Source organism: Mus caroli, unplaced genomic scaffold (assembly GCF_978045245.1).
Source record: "Mus caroli unplaced genomic scaffold, Mus_caroli_1 scaffold_10, whole genome shotgun sequence".
In the NCBI taxonomy this organism is placed as follows: domain Eukaryota; kingdom Metazoa; phylum Chordata; class Mammalia; order Rodentia; family Muridae; genus Mus; species Mus caroli.
Genome location: NW_028227265.1, coordinates 107470574 through 107492864, shown reverse-complemented (window position 1 = coordinate 107492864; position 22291 = coordinate 107470574). Strand labels below are relative to the sequence as shown.

General features: G+C 47.8%; 1 protein-coding gene and 1 long non-coding RNA gene across 2 annotated transcripts in view; one reads left to right on the top strand and one right to left on the bottom strand.

Annotated features, from left to right (window-relative positions):
- The window catches only part of Ikbkb (inhibitor of nuclear factor kappa B kinase subunit beta), a 47757-nt gene extending 26967 nt beyond the window's left edge, over positions 1–20790 (bottom strand). Inside the window, exons 1-5 of the mRNA XM_085844085.1 lie at positions 20670–20790; positions 20277–20399; positions 9739–9833; positions 8409–8526; positions 5634–5703 (exon numbers count right to left, since the gene is read on the bottom strand). Coding sequence (XP_085700211.1) covers positions 5634–5703; positions 8409–8526; positions 9739–9833; positions 20277–20381 — 388 coding nt within the window. The 5' untranslated portion in view covers positions 20382–20399; positions 20670–20790. The remainder of the gene's footprint in view (positions 1–5633; positions 5704–8408; positions 8527–9738; positions 9834–20276; positions 20400–20669) is intronic.
- On the top strand, positions 2632–9773 carry LOC147002487 (uncharacterized). Its single transcript, XR_015048683.1, has 3 exons — positions 2632–2893; positions 8236–9519; positions 9695–9773. It is a non-coding gene; the product is annotated as an uncharacterized LOC147002487 (long non-coding RNA).
- Positions 20791–22291: the final 1501 nt, after the last annotated feature.

The following is a 22291-nucleotide window of genomic DNA, read 5'->3' as shown; positions in this document are numbered from 1 at the left end:
AAGAAAAGGCAAAACCGAACATGCAGGGGCTGGAGTTGTAGCTTACTGCCTGAGTGAAGACAGGGGCAGAAGGAGGAAAGGAAGACAGGGAGGTGAAGCAGGAGGATGCAGGAAGCCAACCAACGGGTGGTCCAAGTGAGAGGATGTCTGTTATTAATTAAAACAGTGAGTCTACCAGGAGCTGCCTGCCCAGCCTGTTGATGGACTTTCCAGGTAAGGTTCAAGGTCTGGCTCAAGCTTTCTGAACTAAAATAGGTTCTGTGACTAACATGCAGGGCGGAAGGAGGAGGACCAAATGTCAAGATGAAAGTGCAGACTCATCCTTCCATTTGCTCAGTGACCGTGAAGAGCAGAATTCTTCAAGGGAAATCAAGAGTGACAAGCAAAACCTATGGCTATCCCCTAAAGGATGGAAAAGCTGAGGGTCCCTGGTGTGGTGTGGGAATAGCAAGAGCAGAACAAGCAGGGGAATGGCTGTGGGGATCCTGTGCACGGCAGGCTGGCTACTGCACTTGGAGACATGCGGGAAGAAGGGGTCTGGAGCAGATAGCGATGAAAGTATCCTTCAGCCAGGTACAGTGACACACATCTGTAAGCCAGGTACAGTGACACACATCTGTAAGCCAGGTACAGTGACACACATCTGTAAGCCAGGTACAGTGACACACATCTGTAAGCCAGGTACAGTGACACACATCTGTAAGCCAGGTACAGTGACACACATCTGTAAGCCAGGTACAGTGACACACATCTGTAAGCCAGGTACAGTGACACACATCTGTAAGCCAGGTACAGTGACACACATCTGTAAGCCAGGTACAGTGACACACATCTGTAAGCCAGGTACAGTGACACACATCTGTAAGCCCAGGTACAGTGACACACATCTGTAAGCCAGGTACAGTGACACACATCTGTAAGCCAGGTACAGTGACACACATCTGTAAGCCAGGTACAGTGACACACATCTGTAAGCCAGGTACAGTGACACACATCTGTAAGCCAGGTACAGTGACACACATCTGTAAGCCAGGTACAGTGACACACATCTGTAAGCCAGGTACAGTGACACACATCTGTAAGCCAGGTACAGTGACACATCTGTAAGCCAGGTACAGTGACACACATCTGTAAGCCAGGTACAGTGACACACATCTGTAAGCCAGGTATAGTGACACACATCTGTAAGCCCAGGTACAGTGACACACATCTGTAAGCCCAGGATTCAGGAGCTGAGGTGAAGGGCTGCTGTGAGTTTGAGGCCAGTCTGGGCTGCTCAGTGACTTCGGGCACACAGCAGAAAGTGCCCTTCTGAAAAATGGATTAGCAAAAAAGCCAGCATGGGGTCCTGACAATGACTTGCTATGACAATGTACTGCTGGAGGCAGTGGGGACAGGCAGGGAGAAAAGGCTATGATATGAGAGACACACTGGATTTGATGACCTCTATTCTTCTAATTTTGGTTTGCCTGTTTTGAGCATGCCCTCTGGTCCCTAGCTCAGGTTGGCATCAAACTTGCTCTGTGGCTGAAGATGATTTTAAATTCTAGATCCCTCCCCCCACCCCCAGAGCTGGAACATGTGCCAACATGCCAGTTTATGAGTTACTGGGCATCATGCATACTAGGCAAGCGTTCTACCAACTGAACTAACTACAGCCCAGCTCAATTTCGAGATTGTTTAATGTGCTTTAGTGTCCTCTCAGGCAGGCACAGAAAGGAAGGTATGAAGAACCAACAGGGAAAGATGAGCTTTAAAGATTTTGTTTTATTTTGGTTATTTTGTCTGCATGTGCGCATGTGTATCATGTGCATATGTATACTGTGTGTGTGTGTGCTGCAGATGATGGCCAGAGGAGGATTTTAGATCCCTTGGGACTGGAGGCTCAGACGGTTATGAGCCACCACGAAGGAACTGAAATCCAATTCTAGATTCCTCCAAAGAGTAACAAGTACTCTTAAGTGCTGACCCAAAAGATGAGATTTAAACCTCATGTTCATTCATGTCTGGGTAGGCAGAAACACAGGCCCAATGGAAAAAGAAGATATCAGAAAAGGGTCAAGTTTTTAAAATAAGAAGTCTAGGATTCAATTTGAGAGTGACTTTGAGAGAGATATTCTGCAGACATGGGCACACAGTTCAGGCTAGAGAAGGGACACGGGGAAGATGATGCAGTTGATAAGGATGCTCAAAAAGCCAGGCAGGTAAGGCCAGACTAAAGCAGCTTTACTCTGGACTGCAGCTGGTCCAGGCACGGAGAAAGGTGAATGGGATGGGGGGGGGGCGGTGGAGGGGATGAAGAAAAAGCAAGAAGGTAATGTGGGAGATGGGGCGTGGCCTGGGGCGTGTGCAATACACCTGTAGTCCTGACATCCGGGAAGTACAGGCAGGAGGATCATGAGGTCAGTGACAGACTGGGGGTCACTGGCCAAGGCTCTGGTAGGACAAGGAGGGCAGCCACCTGCCCCTTAGCCCTGACTGCTTTGGGATTTGCCACTTCACTGGCAGGAAGAAAACACTTCAGTGCTTTCTAAAGGACAATAAACAAGACTGCTTAGTGGAACTGTAACTCCCACGGGCTATTCTGGGGTCATAGTACGGGAAGTCGGAACCGTTGGCGCTGCCTCTACGTCTGCCCCAGGTTCTCTTGTCAGTGGAAGGCACTGATCTGACAGGCTTGCTCTGGCGCAGGAAGCAGGCTTCATCTTTGTCTGCTCATTTTCTGATGTATAAGTTACTGGAGCCGTATTTGGTGGCTTAAAACTCACAGTGAGAATCTGTGGTACCACGATGATGCTTTCTATGTGTGGCTGTCCCAGAGATTAGGGGCAAATAAACTTAACCCAAATGGGAAGTCAATGAAGCTGGACCCCGTGGCCAAGAGTGTGGCTTGGTAAGTAATTGCCGTCAACCAAGCAGGGAAGAGCTGTGGTGACTCCGGCATCGAGGACTAGGGTCGCACTCAGGTCACAGTGTGCTCAGGATACAGAAGGGTTCTTAGCTGAGCCACTCCAAGTAACGTTTTTGGGCTGGCTTAGGAGGAGAAGTTACAAGGAAAGAAATCTGATGGGCCACGGACCAAACCAGAAATGGGGGGTGGTACGCAAGTAGAAGGGAAATTCATCAGCAACTTCAAACAGAGTCATAGGACAGGAATGCTGGGTGAGAAATGGGTCTGGGGAAGACCGGTCAGCCATTCCCAGGAAGGGCAACTCCCACCTGATGGGTTTGCTGGCTCCAACCCCATTCATAAATCACAGTAGGGACCGAGGGCTCTCACGATCCCGCAGGGAGGGAAGGAGAAAGGAGACCATACCGATTTACTATTTTTCCATCTTAGGAAGAGTGCCTTGCTACGAGCTGATGCACAGCATCTCATTTTATGTGCAGTGACTCTAAAGAGGCGAACAATGTTTCTGTTACAGCGAAGGAAACAAACATTCTGAAAGTTTGAGTCCCGAGCTTCAGGCCGCATGGCTAACCAGAGGATGAACTGGTTTGCAAGCCAGGAGTGTGAATACAGGGATGTCCGGTTTGGGGGAGAAACTGAGTACTTACATCTTTTTATTCCTTTTGGGGCACACTGATGTTATAAATATCTACAGACAAGGTGATATATATACCAGCCACCACTTCTCTGGATGCTAGAGACAAAATGGGGATTAGAGGCTCTGATTTTAAGACATTTAGCTCCATGGCAGAGTGCATGCCCAGCATGTGAGAGGCCACGGGCCCAACCTGCACCAAGCAAGCAGGATTTTTTAATATTGTTCCTTTGAGACAGGGTTTTCACTGTAGCCCAAGCTACCCTCAATTCACAGCAATATTCTTTTTTTTTGGGGGGGGGGATGGTTCGAGACAGGGTTTCTCTGTGTATCCCTGGCTGTCCTGGAACTCACTCTGTAGACCAGGCTGGCCTTGAACTCAGAAATCCACCTGCCTCTGCCTCCCCAGTGCTGGGATTAAAGGCGTGGCGCCACCACTGCCGGGTTTCACAGCAATATTCTTGCCTCTATCGTCCAAGTACTCGAACTACTGGTTTGAGTCACCAGTTCCATTTAGAGACTTCTACTAGCGATGTGATAGATGTATAAGTAACCTAATTCATAGAGGAAAAATGTTTCAGGGGATTGTATCAAAGAAAGATAACTGAAGGAGGCTATAGCCAAGATGAAGCAAATGTTGCCCTTGGAGACAAGATAACAAACACCTCTACCCCTCGAATTTCTAGCCTGCCTTTAACCCAATCCCACATGAGCAAATTAGCAGTTTGGCTGCTGATTTTAAAAACTGCAATCAAGTAAATATCTAAGCAACATGTGTGGCTGGGTGAGAATGAGGTATGGTGTCACGAAGAGAAGTGGAATTGTAGACCTCTAGGTTAGATCCTGCAGGTATACAGACAGGGCCCTTCCAGCAGACACATACATCAACACGCAGGAGAGTCAGAGGCCAAGAGGTGGCTGCTCAGTCATCTAAGACCGTACTAATATCGCCTAGCCCTCCACAGGACTTCATCCAAAAGCAAACAATACGATGCAAGGAAAGGTGGATATTTTATATGCCAGACTGCTTAGACCTCAGCCTTAAATACATAGTTGCTTGACCCCCAGTCCTCACCTGCCTCCAACAGCCCTTTTGCCTTCCCTCTACCCAAAGAAATGCCGTAAGAAGCAGCAGCCACCAAGTTTCTGGAAGGTGAGGGGCTCCTGGACTGCGAGGTTAGAGAGCACAGCGTGTACTTAGGTGGGATTAACGCTAACGACTGGGAAGTCTAAGGGGGGTGAGTATGACTTCATTATGTCACTTCACACAGTCTGCATTTCTGTATTGTAAAAACAAAGTTTGAGTAAACGAATCACGAGTACAAGTTGAGAAGAACAGAGTGGGGGAGGGGCGAAAATGAAGTCATTCTCCAAAATGGGGACCATGTATTCAAAGATAAATTCTGGGTAACTCTGACCCTTAGAGCCCAAACTATCAGTCTATATCAGATCTAAACATCATCATCATCATCATCCTCCTCCCCCAATCAATCTTAAAGCCCCGAGCAAGCTCTGTGGCACTTTTAGTATCTGCTTCTCTGGGTGAGAGGCAGAGCTGACCATCTGTTTGCACTGGAGTCTCAGGATCTAGGAGACACCACACATCTCTGCAGGCCCATGGGACTCTCCTCCCTGATGCCAGCCTTCTCAGGGCGCCAAAAGCACGCACATCCAGGGACACTCATGATTCCAGCATATTAAACAGGAGTGGGTTTGTCTATGCCTGTGGTTGGCAAATAACTGCCGGCATAAGGATAGAAAGCTTCACTGCCCATGGGTGAAGCTGTCCAGATGACGACCCACTTCCCTGGCTGTTCCAGAAAGGCGGGGAGTGGAGCTCTTGAGTGGGAAGGAAATCTCTCACTCTGAACACGGTCATTCCTACTGTGACTTAGAAAGGAAGGCACTCTATTTGAGTTCACTACAATTCCAACCAGCCCTGGCTGGCCTCCTTAATCCACGAGGCTCTCTGTACACCTCACCACACCCTCTGCAGAGACCACAGGACACTAACAATTCCCCCTGTGCCCGACTGGACTCTCAGGGGACTGTACATCTACCTGGCCTTGTTTCTAGGGTGGGACTTACCGATGTCACTCAGCAGGGTAAGGACGGCTCCTTCCCGCAGGCCACAGCAGTTCTCGAACTGGTTCAAGTACTGCAGAAAACACGAGAGATGCTGTCAGTGTGGAGTGTCACACAACCCTGACAGGCCCACCAGCGTCTTCTGCCAGTCAGACAGATGGGTGCTGGTACCACACCAGGGCTCCGGGGGAGCTGGCTGGAGGCAACTGGAGCAGTTGTACTGGCAGGGATTGCTCCTGGGTCAGTCAGTGAAGCAGCAGTCTATGGGTAGCCATGGTGTCACCTCCCTGATCCCAGCAGGAAGTATTTGAATCAGCCTCACTAAGGCCCTAAGTTTGAAGGATGTGGCCAGGGTCAAATATCAATAGCAACTGAGTTTGCTCTCGAGACTCCTGCAGAAAGGATGGGTACAGAAAGTCTCACCAAAGCCACCGCTGGCCGGCCGGCCGCTATGCTAATTGGGTCTCCCTTGGACAATTCACTAAGGGGAAGGAATGGGTGTTTGCTATGTGCTTGAGCATCACACCCAGCCCTGCAGGGATGAACTCAGCGGGCTCTTCCCAGCATCCCTGTCTCGAGGAGGCCCACCACTCCCACTGAGATGGGAGCCATTATCAGTTGGTACACGCAGCCTAAAGTGAGGTGAACTTTGATCCTTTGCGTTCCTCCTCTGCTAGTCCGGCTGTGGTGATTGACAATCTAATCCAAGAACATGCCAGAGTACTCCACTTCTGGACCATACAGTGCACTCTATACAGTTTTAGTCTGTTTGGGGGTTGTAGTTTTTGGGTTTTTTTTGTTTGTTTGTTTTCTTTTTTAAGAAGGTCTCACCATACTATTGCAGTTGATCTCAGATTTGAAGAAAGAGTCCCCTTCCCTAACTTCCCCGTAGGTACAGGCTGAGCATGGTGGACTTAAGCCTTGAAATTAACTCTCATTCTGAAATGTACTATGTGCCAGTCAAGCCTATCTAAGACAGTGGCTCTAAATGACTGTCAGCACCCCTTTAGGGGTGTTAGACGACCCTGTTTCACAGGGGCTGCCTAAAACCTTTGGAGAACAGATATTTACACTACAGTTCCTAACTAGCAAGGTAAAAGCAGTGAAAATAATGTCACGGTTGGGGGCAGGTCCCCAAAACATGAAGGATGGTTCTAATGAGCCATAGCATTAGGAAGGCAGAGAACCACTGTGCCAAGAGATAATGTAGATTCTGAACCTTTGAGAAAAGGGAAGGACAGGCTACCTTATTTAGGGAAGAAAGAGAAGAAGCTCGTAGGCGCTCTGAGCAACAGGCCCCTCTCCCCAGTGCCAGAAGTGGCAGAAGGACAGAAGGACAGAGGTCCTTTATGCAATCACATCCTGCCTCTCCCTAGATCACACTGAAGCCAAGAGTCATGCTGAAATTTCCATCATCTTTTCCCCTGGCTTATGAGCTCTTTGCTGCCTAAAAGGGCAAGTGTATACTTCCCCTGCATTTCTGAACACCCAGTCTGTCTGTCACCTGGCCACACCCACCCACTCAGGCCTGAAGTCCTTGCCTATGACAGCACGGGCGCATTTCCCGCCATAACCACAGTGAGCAACTGGATGACCTCCAATGGTTGGGAACAGGAGAATCACTGGGTGGTCAAGCTCTCCATTTCTCTACTGTTATCAGCCTACTTACGGGCACATCCTGTCCCCAGGCCACGTCGTTCTCGGGACATGCCCACCCCTACAGCGGCAGAGTCACTCATGGAAACTTTCTTTTTATAAAATGAGTCGAAAGGCCCGGAAGGATGAAGAGCACAGCACTGACGTGACTCTGGGAAACTTCAGTGTAGAGAGAGAGGTGAAGGGGCGGCCAAGCCACATGCTGAGGCTCTTTTAGAATAAAGAGCTGAATGAGCTATCGGAAGAATAGGTTAAAAAAAAAAAAACAAAAAACTCATTTGGAGAGTTTATTTTTCTCAAAACAGACATGACCCATGTTCACAGACAGCAAGCCGCCTGCACCTGAGATGGCCTATGGTCCAGGCTCTCTCTAGTCCACAGCTGTATGTAGCCAGGGTTTTGCCTAATTAGTGTTTCTGAGCCATGATATCCACCTGCAGTGCAGGAACTCTATCTGGATGCCAATATTTGGAACCATAAACCAGGCACCCTGTAAAAGCATAAGGATTCTCTATCTGGGTGGCATACAGAACTGTCCGTGTGACAAGGGAGAATAGCCGACGCCCACTGTCCAGTGTGTGCTGAGAGCAGATATAGGACAGGAGAGGGAGAGGGGAATCCCTGAGGTGAGTCAGGAGGGCTTGGAACTGCAGCCCTGTTCTCTGATGACTAAGCTGGCTCCCTTCCTGCCCGCTGTGATTCTGTGTGGCACTGTAATGTCTGTGAAGAAAGTCTCACCCCATTGGACAGTGGTGACGCCAACCCCAAAAGCTTGCAGTGGCCCTAATGTGCCAGAGGGGAAGAGTGTGTTCTGAGACTCATTCAGTTTCTTCCTGTGGTCCAGGCCTGATGGTAACTTTTCCTTGTCATGTTAGCGACCATGTGACATGGCCCGTCTTCAGCCTTCTTGTGGGCACTTCTGATTCAGCCTTTTGATTTACACGCACAGGAATCACCCCAAAGAAGGAATAGAAGAGGGAGGCTGAGCAGGTGAAGATACTTTCCTGAGTCTTTGAGCTTCCTGGATGATGGCTAGAGATCTCTCCTTGTCTCCCCTCCCCGTGTTCCAGAGCAGCCCAAATGGACCAACATCCCACAATCCCACAACCCCAGAAGACTCACTCTTCGGAGATCTCCTCCTTGGCAGTACTCCATGGCCAGCAGAGGCAAATCATTGGGTGCCAGGTTCTGCATCCCCTCTGGGACATCCCGGGCAGCCACCACATTGGGATGGTTCAGCCTAGAAAGAGGGGAAAGAATAAGCCTCTGGGGTTCAGCTCAAATCCATCCCCCTTATCCCATGTCTCAGACCATCTCACCTTCTAACAAAGGTGAATAACCAGGTATTCTTGGTAACTACACCGGAGAAGATGGGGGTTCAGGGATGAGACACTCACCTGGGACTCTACCAAGTTAAATATTTACTCGGCCTTGCTCAGCCTCTGAACTCAAACACCCAACAAATACATCACAGATCATTTAATTGTCCTTAAAGGGTCCTATCTCCATTTTTCAGTGTAAGACTGCTTCTGATAGGTGACAACGGGTACCTTATGCCACTTAAGGGAGAAGGCTGGCACAGGCATGCGTGTGGACATTCAACAAAGGAGACACTGCTCTTTCCCATCTTTTAAAACGTGAGCAGAGGTCTGGAGAGATGATTCAACGGGGCTCTTCCAGAGGACCTGGGTTTGAGTCCCAGACCCGATGTTGCCGAGTTCTCTAAACTCCAGTTCCATCAGACCCAAGTGCCCCTCCTGGCCAGCCCAGGCACCAACCATGCATGCGATGCAAAGACACAGATGCAGCCAAGCCACCCACATGCACAAAATAGAGTGATTTTAAAACTGAAGGATGTGAGCTGTGGGGGGCTTCTGCTTGATTTCTTCAAGCTAATTCTCGGAGTGCTCGCCACTACAGGTCCCACCAGTTGGGGGGACAGCATCCACCCAGGCAGGCCTGAAAGATCCTGTGTCCGCACTGTGTGACTCTCCCCAGAGGGCCAACAGTGCAGTCACATGCCACTCTGGAATTAGAAACAGGGAAAACAAAGATTTCTGCTGACAAATCAAAACTTGCTGACTGCTTTAATTAACTTATTAATTAAGCAATGTTTGATACAGTGTCTTAGGTTGTCTATGCTGGCCTCAAATTCCTGGGCTCAACTATTCCTCCTGTCTTCAACCTCCCAAGCCTTCTTCCTTGTCCTATAGGAGCACAACACCATGCCTAGGTAAGATGGCTGTCTTACATTTAATGTAACAAATTGACCACATAGCTCAATGTAGTGCTTAAATGTTACTCCTCTAGAAGTCTCCAGGACAGCGACCTATCTAAATAATGTGGGCACTCTGCTGACAGAAGACAATTCAGGGCTCTTTTCTATGCTTTTAATTTCTGGGTCACAGGGCTGTGGAAATGACATCCCCGGATATGGGCCCAGGCCCCTCACCTTCTCATGATCTGGATCTCAAGGCACCAGCGGTCTCTGTTCTTTGGGCTGAGCTCCTGTCGGCATTGCTTGATGGCGATCTGTTCACCTGTCGCCTACAGAGAGGGCACGCTGGACATCAGAGCGATGGACAACCAGACCTATGACCACCACTGAACCCCACTGCCACACAGGCATCCTGCAGAACACCTGAACACCTGTCTGGCCTGTCTGTCTGTCTGTCTGCCCTCCTCACCACCCTCACATCACAGTTTGCCCATCTTCCCGCTGCATCTACCCATCGAGGGGACACAAATCCTTCACATCTTACTCTGTCGCTGCCTCCTCCACACCCCCGCCCCCTCATAGCACATCCCTGTCTGGGGCTTCTACTTCTCTCTGCACATGCCAACTGTTGCCATGGTAATAATGCCAGGTTAAACCATACAGCGCTGCTGGTGATGGACCTGTTTCACATATAAAAGTGGTGCTTCCATGTGATTCAACGACTGGCCCAGTGAGTGTCTCCCTTGTTTCATTTAAGAGGTTTTTTGGTTTTTTTGTTTGTTTGTTTGTTTTTTGTTCCCTTTCTCTTTGGAGAGAAGACAAACATAGTGTAGTCATTGGGACACAGAACAGCTCAAGTTCCAACTCTCTTTCACCAGCTGTGTATCCTTGGAGCAAACTACATACAGACTGTGTCTTTACTTATGCAACAGGAATACTGACCTGCCACAGCTCAGGGCTGTAATAAAGACAGAGATGTAGCTATATCATACAGATAGAAAGCCCATAGCAAGTGCCTGACAACTCCACAGGAACACAGTCCTGAGAGTACGGCATATACTCTTCCAAAGCCTGCTTTCATTATTTATTTACATCCTTATTTACTGTAGAACGGTCTAATGGATCCAAGCCTAGACCTATATTCACTACGGCTACAAGGATGACACTGGATTTCTGATCCTCCTGACGCATCTTACCATATGCTAGGATTATAGGTGTGCATGGACCACCACACCCACTTTATATGGTGCTGGGGATCAAACCTAGGGCTTTGTGAACACTGGGTAAGCACTCTATCAACCAAATTATATCCTTAACCACACTGTGTGTGTGTTTTTACTGGAAAAGTCAGTATTTTGTGACTTATGACTGGTTCCTGAGGTTAACAGGCATCTCTTTGTTGGTACAAAAAGGAGTCCATGGGGGCACGTAGGAGAGGAGGGTTCTGAGCTGTGGGTTGGGTGGGCAGTGGCAGCAGAGAGAAGCCCTGGTGTCAGGTGTCCTGGAACCACCAGGGGCAGCCTGGACTTTGGACAGTAGTATTAGGATCCCTGTTCACGGTGACGCCACTGAGAACAGCTAGGGATAAGTCCTCCCCAACAGAGCTTACTGCGGAGTTTTGCATGGTATAAAAAATAGCTGTAGCAAGAACGGGAAGGCAGAAGTTCACCCATGGAGAGCATGCTCTATTCTGTCTGGAGATCTCTCGTCTGGGAGCTCAGCAAGGGCTTCCCCAGGGGATTTCTGATGGATGATGTAAGCACCTATCTGAGGAAGCTTCAGTATGCTCTGCCAGTTGGACTACTGATCGCTCTCTCTGGATGGTCTAGGCGTCTACCTTGAAGCTGCTCTGCTGTCTACCTGTCTGCTGTTGGCTATTTAGCTGTTGGCTATTTTTTCATTTCTGCTTGCTACATACTTAACAAAAACAAAAACAAAAACAAAAAACACCTCACGTATTCAAAACCGATGGTGGGTTATTTTCCATACAGAACAAGATTTCTGCTTCCATAGGTAAAAGGCAAAAGACTAAAACCTCTAAAGACCTTCAAAATCAACTTTAATCAGCACAGATAATACTGTGGGCCCCATGAAGGAAGTCCTAGAGGTCCCACAGACCATTTCTGCACTTGTACATTTTATGAAAAGAATCCTAAATCTTAAAAGTGTGTGATTCATACAGAAATGAGTTAAACCGACACGCAGAGGACCCTGGCAAGACAAGCAGGCGACTGTCATCAGCATCCGACAGGATCACTGCCTCACAGTCACCCAAATAGCTAAAACTCCTGCCGCTGCTTGGGACACCCTGGTAAGAGAAGGAAAACAGAACGCTCCAAACACCAGGAGGAGTTATCTAATGTGATCACTGATTAAGAAATCCACCCTGAAATGGATGATCAAGACTGAAAACTTCAGAAATGAGGGTGGTCATCACCATTCTAATGCCAGAGCACAAATATAATAAAACCTCTAAAATGTTCCCAGGATGTGCTTTTAATCGAGAACTGTTGCTTAAGCTGTCTAAGATGCACTTACGTCCATGCCTAGTTTCCTGGTCTATTCTAAGTACACAACCAAAATCACAGCTGATGCTGGAGCAGGGTCTCCACCCACAAACCCCACCCACTTCCCATCGTCCCTGGGGTCTTTACAACCCCTAGACAACACACATCCACTTTCTGTCTGTGTGGATTTACATGCTCTGGACACTCCGTGTAAAACAAGTCACACGTGTGTAATGTTACACAGATGCTCTTGCTTAAAGACACGTTTCCACAGTTCACTCACGCTGCGGCTACGGGTCCACTCTTGTGATCTCAACAGCCTCCTCATGGCCGCCTACAGGAGGAGGTATCATTAACTGGGGTCTGCCCCACCATCATTCTCTCCTTTTCTTTGTCTGTTAGAATCCTGGTTTTGGCCTGGATTCTGAGGCTCTCTCTGAAGAGCTGATTTCCTTTCCACGCTATATCCACTATGGCTGCTGAATCAGTCACTGTGGCTACACAGCAGAACCCAGGGAGAAGTCCATCTCTGTTCTTCAAGAGTGAGCGACCATACTAGAAAAATATTCTTCTAATGGACGGACGTTCTCAGAAGCCACAGCCTGGAAAACACCGTGCTTCGAGATCTTGAGCTTCCAACTAGTCTCCCTCCTCTCAAGCCGACTGGAACCGTCCTCAGTTTCACTTCCTGTCAGTGCTGGGACTCAAATATTTTCTTGGCCAGTTCTAGGGTGGATTCGTCAACAGCAAACCCCACTGATGCTGAATGCTGAGGTTAGAGTGTTGAAACGTAATTACTTTTGTAACAGCATTGAGAGGTGGGGCTGCGGAGAAGCTGATGGGGTTACAGGCAGCCACGGTGAGATGCTATCATGTAGAGACCTTTGTGACGGCACAGTGGAAAACGTGTCTTTAAGTGAGAGTGAGTGCCTGTCTGAAATGACCAGAGCCTTGATCTCTGCCTTACAAGTCAATCAGCCTAACACCCCGCCCAGGCTCATGGAGGCAACCTTAATTAAGCCCAATGGGTCACACATACCTGCAAGATACAAAGGTAAGGGGATGTGTGGACAAGAAGGGTTACAGTGAAGAGGGATAAGAGAGGGTAATGGGATGAACATGATCCAAAAATACTATGTACATGTACAAAATTGTCAAAGAACACATTAATAATATATTTAAGAGAAACACGGCCACCTAAGAAAAATCTATATTAAATTATTTTCCAAATGGTTGTAAGGTGAGTTTTATTCACTTGAGTAAACATTATTATTAACATTAAAAATAGATTACCCAGACTCAAGAACTTTACACTGGCCTTTAGTCAGAGCCTAGACTTGTGGAAAGCAGGGTTCTGCAGAGGAGAGGAAGTGGGTCGGGGGAGGGGCAAGCTCACTGCAGAAGATATCTGGTCCAGACACTCCTATAGCTAGTATGCTGGTGGTTCTGTGGTTACATGAAGATGTTATAGTCCTGCTATGCTACCCAAGGATGAAAGAGTCTATGCTTGGAGACTAAAGAGTCTGCACACATCTAACTTTAACATACAGAGCAGTGAGCTGTTTTCCTGTTTGATTGTAATGAATTAGCCACAGGCCCGGTTGCTTAACCCAACACGAATACATCTTATAGTTCACAAGTCTGCATATCACAGGTCTGCGGTGAGGTTTCCCTTGTCAATAGTCACGTTGTCAGCAGAGCTGTGCCCTCTTCTACCAGCTCTGGGAGATCACCCATGACCTCTCTAAGTCCGAGCCCCAGCATCTCCCTTTGCTTAGGCACCTCATCCTCAAACCCACCAACGTCAGGTTGGATCTTTCTCCCCTAGTCTTAGCTCCACACTGACTTTCCTGCCTCCTTTCCAACCTTTCGGGACCCAGCGTGACACTGGGCCCGCCCATCTAAGCTAGGACGATCTGCCAATCTAAGGCCAGCTGGACCGGCAACCTGGATTCTTCCTTGCCATGCATTGTCAAAGATTCAGGATAGTAAGGTATGGATGCCCGTGGGGAAGGCGGATGCTCTCTACAAACAACACAACAAATCCTCAGATCCACTGTGATTTAGGGAACTCGGTCTGCTGTGCATTGAGTAACTGTAATCTCTTGCCCAATGTCAGAGCGTAAGACGCAGTTGTTAGCTGGCTCAACCCAGAAGCCAAGATAACCTATATCATGAAGACTGACAGGAAGAGTGAAGATGTGAGAACAGCCTTCAACCTCCAAACTTAGACTTAGCTAACAGAGACTAGAACTGCCTGTGTCAGCTTAGCTTAGCCCTATTGCAGGGGAATCCTAGCTTCTAGGGCTTAGGGATGTCTGAGATAGAGACAAACCTTTCCTTATTCAGTTGTCTATTATTTTCGTTCATGAACTATGAACACTGGGAATGTGTTCCTCGGCAGAAAAATTCACACATCCGAAGATGACTGTATTTTGCCCAGGATCCCCAGATCAAGAATTGGAGTTTGGAAAGCCAGCCTGGGCCTGAATTCTCTCTGTGTGCTGGTTAAGTTTGTATTCTTGGTCAATCTGATATAAGCTAGAGTTTTATCTGGGAATCTAACTGTCTACAGGGAAGCCTGTGGGGCATTCTCCTGATTGACAATTGAGAAGGGAGGCCCCCAGCGGCTGTGGATGGTGTCGCCCCTGGGCAGCTGATCCTGGGATTTATAAGAAACGCCAGCAAACTATAGAAAGCAAGGCAGTAAGCAGCACTTCTCTGCTTCAGTTCCTGCCTCCAGGTTCTTGCCTTGGCTTCCCTTCATGAGGGACATATAAGCCAGATAATCCTTTCCTCCCCAAGCTGGGTTTGGTCATAGTGTCTAGCACAGCAACAGAAACCAAACTAGGAGTATCTATCTCCAACTTGCTAATAAGTGGACTCCTTAAAATAGAATACAATTTTAAAACTATCCTTATTCTCAATAAGAGGGAAAGTAGATTTTATTGTCTATATAGAACATAGCTGATTTTTAGAGGTCCTTAGAGTTTGCTATTCTTTGCCTTTTACACAAGAACACAAATCTTGTGTATGTCTGTGTGTTATAAAGCCCAAAGAAGGTGACTGCACACAAGGGTGCCAGAAAGCCAGTTTATAAAAAAAAAAAACAACAACAACAACAAAACAGAACAAGTGGGGTCACCCAACTCCCTGTGGTTGGCTTCCTATGATACAGGGGAAATGCAAAAACAAACAAACAAAACCCCTCACAGAACTCCTCTTAGCACTTCACTCCAGAAAACCCAATCGCATATTACCACTCAACCAGCAACACTGTCATAAGGAGACAATGAGCCGTCTGGCCTTTTCAGGTCCTGCTCCACAACATCAACATTTCAGGGAAAAAGGTGTGTGTGTGTGTGTGTGTGTGTGTGTGTGTGTGTGTGTGAGAGAGAGAGAGAGAGAGAGAGAGAGAGACTGGGCCCAGAAGGAATACATGGATGGGATCCAGGCTGGGGAGTCCAAAGGTACAGATCCACCTGTGTTGCTCAACCCTAGTCAGAGATGTTGCTTCACAGTGATTGGCGGTTAACACGGAGGCCCACAACTGGTCAAAGCGGTGGGAGGAGGTAAGATGCTCGACCCTAAAAGATACATCTGTATCATACCCCCTACTCGCTAAGCTCAGGGATCATTCTGGAAAGATCCTAAGAGCTGGAGGTTCTGAGGGACTACAACAAAGCAGTGTTTCCCAGGGGAGAACAAGGGAGCTGCCCCGTATGAACTCACAGAAGTTGTGACAGTGTACACGGGCTGAGAGCCACGGAAAACCCAAGCTTGGAGAGGAAGGCAGGCAGGAAGTCCCACCCCTAGCTACCTAGGCTGCTAGTGGCAGTTTATAGTTGCTTAGAGAAGGATGGGTTCTCTTTAAGGGTGTGTTCTGTGGTAGGGTCAACCACACTTCAGTGGGAGGGGCACAAACTAGACTTTCTTCTTCTTTTTTTTCTTTTTTTTTTTTTTAAGATGTAAAGGCGGATGGGCAAGGAAGTGGGGTGAAAGCTGGGGAGAGTGGGGAGGGAGGGGTAAATATGACCAAAATACACTGTACAAAAAAACCCTCAAATGAGTACTTAAAAAGTAAAGGTCTGGGACACTCTCCGATGCCACCCCTGCACCTAAGGTTCTGGGTCAGTTCAGAAGAGGTCTCGGAAAGAATTCGAGAGCCAGGGGCACGAGGGGGGGGGGTTGCTATGAGAAGGCCTCTCCTAGCAGTGTCAGAAGTTACATCGATAGAGTCCTGCTAACAAGACTGCTTAAGTATGAACTGATCAAGAACAAAAGTAATGGACATGCTAACGTGGACAGGGGAAAACCAGGAGGCCTCAAACCTACACAAATAAGTACAGGTAACCAAGGAACGCTCAGAATGGGAGAGACACTCTAACTGGTTATCCAGTGGTCAGCCCTGAAAACATGTATATAAATAACCTTATACAGACCGAACAGGTTGTATTTATGTATTTAGGAACATATATATGTGTGTATAGAAGTAATTAATGAAAAAGGAGGCCATATTTTCAAAGAGAACAAGAAGGAGTAGATGACAAAGTTTGGAGAAAGGAAAGGAGGGGAGAAATGTGTAATTATAATCTCAAGAAATAAAATAAATAATTTTTCTTTAAAAAAAAATGGTCTAGATTCATTTTTATTCCCAACATAACAAGTGGTGGACACAACCTGTCCCTATGATAAAGGGCTACAGCTTCTTCAGTCTCCCTGCAACAGACACACAATGACATGGTGGGCTCCCATCTCACCCACAGAGGCCAGGCCAGGCTCTAAGGAGAAAAGTGTCCCCGCCTCCTTGGGCAAGCAATCATGGGGCTCAGAGGCCAGCAGTCCTTTGGCACTTTATCACAGATGGAGAAAAACTCAGCCCTTCCAGGCATGCCAATTAAAAGAAAATGAAGGGTCTCATCCTTCGGGAGCCTTGGGCAAGCCATGACTTTATCATTTCCGTACACACCGCTCTACCCACTCAAGTGTCTCCTTTCCCGACAGGTCGTCTGAGGTCCACTTCCTCTCAAGAACTTGATGAAGTTCCAATCCCTCAAAGTCTCCCCTGCTACTGAGCAAGCAGGAAAATAGGGACAGAGTACCTGTCACAGCCAGCACCTGTTTTGGATTTTGTTTGTTTGTTTTTGTTTTGAGACAGGATCTCGCTATGGAGCCCTGGCTATGGTGGAACTATCTCTGTAGACCGGGCTGGCCTTGAACTCACAAAGGTTGGCCTGCCTCTGCCTCCCGGGTGGGCACACGGGTTAAAGGTGTTGCTGCCTCACGCAGCAGGCAAATGATAAGGATTCTTAATGAGCATTAGTCATTAGTATTTTCACACATGAGCATATCTTTATGACTATCCGTTTAGTCATAGCTTTAAGAATCCATTCAATGTAGGTAAAAACAAATAAAGGTTGGTGTCATCTCTTCCTTTGCCTGCACGGAGCTCAGGCCCATTCGTAATAAGTCCTCACTGGGAACTGAGTTCCAAGGCCACACTGTAAGTGGAAGTGACCTTAGTCTTACAGAAAAGCTTAGCACTACTTCACAGGAAGAATAACTGATAACCCCTTGCCTTCTAACAACCAGCATGGTTTCTATTTCCCCATTACGTGAGCACGGATTCCCCAGGTTTGCCAGTCTCTTTCCTATTAGAGCACACCGATGACGTAATAGTTGCAAAGGATCCTGGGATGTTTCCACGGTGTACTTGCCTCACGTCTTTCCAGTCACAATGAGGGTCTATTCATGCATTCAACCAGAAGTTGTGACCCAAATGCATGAATTAGCAAGTGACAGTAAGGATTCCAACCAAGTGCTATGTGGTGGGGAGAGTGTGTGGCTCCTTCCCGTTTACCCTCAAAAGGAGCTGGAGGCTGAGGTCCCCGGAGTTGTATCTTTTTTCCTCTCTGTCTCTCAAGGTCTGCTGCAAACAGTAGCCTACCCGAAGCACAAACGGTTTGCACTGAACCTTCAGTGAGATTTAGGGGTGCACCTAGGCAACAAAGACTGACAAGGCCACACTGTGTGTATTTGGAACCCAGGGAGTGGCAGTAGCGTCATTTCAAAATGGCTTGGATTGATTGCGGAGAACCAAATAGTACCTACAAAATAGCCGGCTATATGCAGGATGTGTCCTAAACTCTAGTTCCATCTAGAAGAAGCCACAGTGCGGGTATAGCGTCTGGATCGGAATAGATGTGTTAACAGCATAGCTTCTTTCAATATATTACCTAACTCCCCTGTGCTTCCAATTCCTCAGTTATAAAACAGAAATTAAAGCTGTTGACCCCGGTATGAAAGCATGTAAGAAAGGTAGGGATGATACGCAGCTCAAGGTAACGCCAAACAGACCCAGCATGTAAGAAACCTAGCCCGATCGCGGCATGTCATATATTTGCATCAGTGATCCTGGTTCTTGGGCCCCATTTCTGACTCAGGGTCTTTCAAGAAACTTCTCTGTGACAGCTACAAATATTCTCATGCCTATAGACAAGAGGCAGTGTATGAAGTAGCAAGGGGATGTCTGGTGCCAAGTACAACTAGCATATTTCAGCTGCATACATCCAGAGGCCTGGAACAGGGGCGTGTCCAACAGAAGACATGCCACATCTTCTGATCTTAGATGTGGGTTAAAGATTGCTTTTATGCACCCAAAGCAGCCCCTAGGCTTCCCCGAGATTAGTCCATGAAGACAGTAGAGGATGTCCAGGTCTAAGCAGGCGGGTTCTTCAGCCAGTACCACTTCAGCCAGACTCCTCCCGAACTCCAACCCCTGCCCTCTCTATCCACCCAAGTCCTGTTCACATTAACCCCTAAATATCTCTTCAGTCTGCCTATTTCTTCCTGTCATCACCACCATCAACCTGGCTGGTCTCTCACCTGGACCACTCAATTTGAGTCAAGACCTTGATTTTAGCTTTTTAGGAAGGATTCCCTAGAAGGGTGGCCTCTCGTTTTGATATGTTTTCCAACTGTTGACCAACACTGGAATCCTAAAATAGAAAAATAGGCCTCTAGACAGCACTCCCCTCGGGGTCTATCAGGAGGTTGAGTAACTGGTCTGGCAGAAGTGAAGATATTCTAAAGAGATACTTTTAAACATTGGATGCCAGAGAAATGGGAAATTCCCCAGAAATTTCATGTTGGGAGAGAAAAAGCTCCCAGCCAGAGGGGGAAATTGTCTTCTGGGTTACAGCTTTCTAACACATTCTCAGAAAAATCTCACAGGATGACAAAACCAGGCCAGTGGTAGGCTGGACCTCGGTACTGCTTAGATGTGCATATCCTTGGCGTTCTATTTAGACCTTAATCTAATTTTAGGATCATGGAGATGGACTTGGGGGGGGGGGTCTGTCTGTCCTTCTTCCTAATGTGACCTCAGTGAATGAATCCCTTGCTTTCCACTATTAATTTGGCTATTTTAATTGGCTTATTGAGGACCCAGCTTAGGGCACAGGCCATGACCCCCAAGTTTGATAGTTACACATCACGTCTGATACTCAAGTATCCTGAGGTTAGTAAGTGATCTTTAGCGGAAACATCACAAGTAATGTCTGCTCCTGAGGCATTGTGATGGACTCATTACCCAAATCGGATAAAATAAGTCTCCTACAGTAAACAGGCGAGTTAAAGAGAGTCCTGCCAAGAATCTCAGCGTACTTACTGCCAGCCCAAACAAAAAAAATTGGGAAGAACACAAACTTTTAACATGAGCAACTCACATCAGACACATAAGGACTAAAATAATAGGAATAAAAATTAGATCCAAAAAAGAAATCAGTCCATACTCAGCATTATATGGCGGCACATGGAAAGAAAGAAAGAAAGAAAGAAGAAAGAAAGAAAGAAAGAGAAAAGAAAAACCTTGGCGTTATCAACTACCTAAAATATTTTAAATAAAGTTATTTAAAATGTTTTTTATTGCTCTCATCTTTTAACACTGCCTGTATTCTACAACATTTATCACAATGTAATGTATTACGTGCTAATCTAAATATTAGTAGAAATACAATTTCAAAATACTTGGAATGACAGCTTATTCGCCCCCCCCCCCAAGTGGCATGGTTATTAAGGTTTTTTAAGAGTCAGTTTAGCAGCTCACAGGTCCCCTTTGCAGTCCCTTTTCTTACGCTCCCATTGGACCACGCCAAGATTAGGCAGGGATCCACCCATTCACACCGGGCCAGGCCAGAAGAGGCGCCAAGAAAGCTCACCCACCTTCCTGGTGCCAGAGCCCTACCTGGTGCCCCAGAGCCCTACCTGATTGTGCCACCGGATGACGTTTCCAAATCCCCCGGTCCCCAGGCGTTCTTTCATTTCCCAGGCTCCACATGTCTGGGTTGGGAGGGACGGTGACCAGCTCATATCGATGCCCTGCTAACTCTAGAAGCAAGCAGGGAGAGAGGACAAGTTGAGAGTAAGAAGAACACTGGAGCTCAAGAAGCAACGGGGTGCAGCAGTGGCTGCTGCCCTGCAAGGGGAGACTAGGACACCGGTGTAATTAACAAATAAAAGTTGCGGCGGCCCGGCCGGCCGGCCGGCGGGTCCGCTCAGTATCGAGCACCGCGCAGCCACGGATCCACGGGGAGAGGCGGAGCGCGCACCCGGGCGAGCCGGTCCACGCGCCGCGAGCCGCCCTAGCGTGGGACTCACCTGCCCCAGGGGCCGCGGGGCCGCCAGCGACACCCGCTGAGGACATGAAAACTCGGGGTCCCCACGCAGCCACCCCAGCGCCACTTCCTCAAACACTTCCTGCCCTGACGTCACGGGCACTTGACGGCTCTTAAAGGGGACGCGCGAGCCACTAGCTCTCAGAGACGCAGCCACAACCAGCCAAGGTGCTGGACCTGGCAGCGCGGGACCTGGAGGCTTGAAGAGCTCTTCTTCACCCTGGCACTTTTTAGGCTGAGCTTGATCCGACTGGCTAGGCAGTTAAAAGGGGAGAATCTGCTGAGCCCCGACTAGTGCTGACTTAGGAACTGTCCTAAGAATTGCCTCCCTGTCCTCCCACCGCTCCTGGTTCAGTATTAAGAATAATAAACCATCCTGATGCTCCTCAGAAAGTAACACACTACCATCCCCCTCAAGGAAGAAGGGAGGAGAGGGAAGAGTACAGAGACAAAACAAAAACTAGCACTGTCTCTCTAAAATGGAGTTTCAGCACTGGGAGCATAAAGAAATTACTAGTTATTAGGTCAAGAGGCTGGGTATTGTCTCCTCCACCAGGACACCACACACACCTACCAGCACCCACCCCTGCCTCTAACAAGCCAGGTTCAGCCACTCACCTTCCATAGCCTAATTCACGATACAATTACCAATGAAGAGGAGAAAAAGAGGTTTATTCAATGTGACTACATTGGGGAAAGACAGCGATCTAATCTCTCTCACCCATACCTCTGCGGATCCAAGTCTAATTTTGGGGTCCTGCCATGAGGTTTGGGTTTAAGTGGAAGGCAAGTGGTATACATAACTAAGTAGTCATGCTCAATGTATGTTCTGGTCCACCATCATTGTCTAGGCTCCAGTTTCTCCTATGATGTGGCGTTTGTCAGAACGGTGTGAAATCTCTGCTCCTCTGACGGGTGGCACGGTGGCTTGAGGCTTCTGACATTTACTGGCTTTTTAGATCCATTCCCAGCATTGGACAGCAACCAGCAAGGCTAACAAAGTCTCCCTGAATTGAAAGCCAAAGATCTTTGTGGGATAACCTGGGGACTCTAAGCGTTTGAACTCAAGAATAGAGCAAATAAAGAACTTCTCACTCTTTTATTATTAGAGCAAGCAAAACATGAGATGATGTTTACAGAGAGCTTAAGCAAATACAAGAACAGCAAGTGAAAAAAACACTTGGTATTATGTCTTATCATCCTTGCACCTGTGGGAAAAAGCCAAGAATATCCCTCCCAGGACCCCACCCTTCCCACAGAGAGAACATGGACATCCCAAGCCATACCCTTCATGTCGCCCCTTTTGAAAGCATTCACTTTTTATGGGGTTTGCAATTATTTCTAGAAGGCCACTTATTGTGGAAGAACATTCTGCACTCTGCCCCAACCACAGCTCACGGGACGGTCACAGCTTTCTTACACAGGCTCCCACGTGGCCTCAGATGATGTTCCTGGGGGAGATTCCAATTTCTCGGGGTCGGTTATGTCGGCAGTTTAAAAGGCAGAAGGAGGAGCTCAGAAGTTTCTTTAGCATGCTTCCATTCCGGTCAGGACAACTGCGGTCCCCCTTTTAGTTATTTCACTTCCTATTTTGAGGTAAAAGAT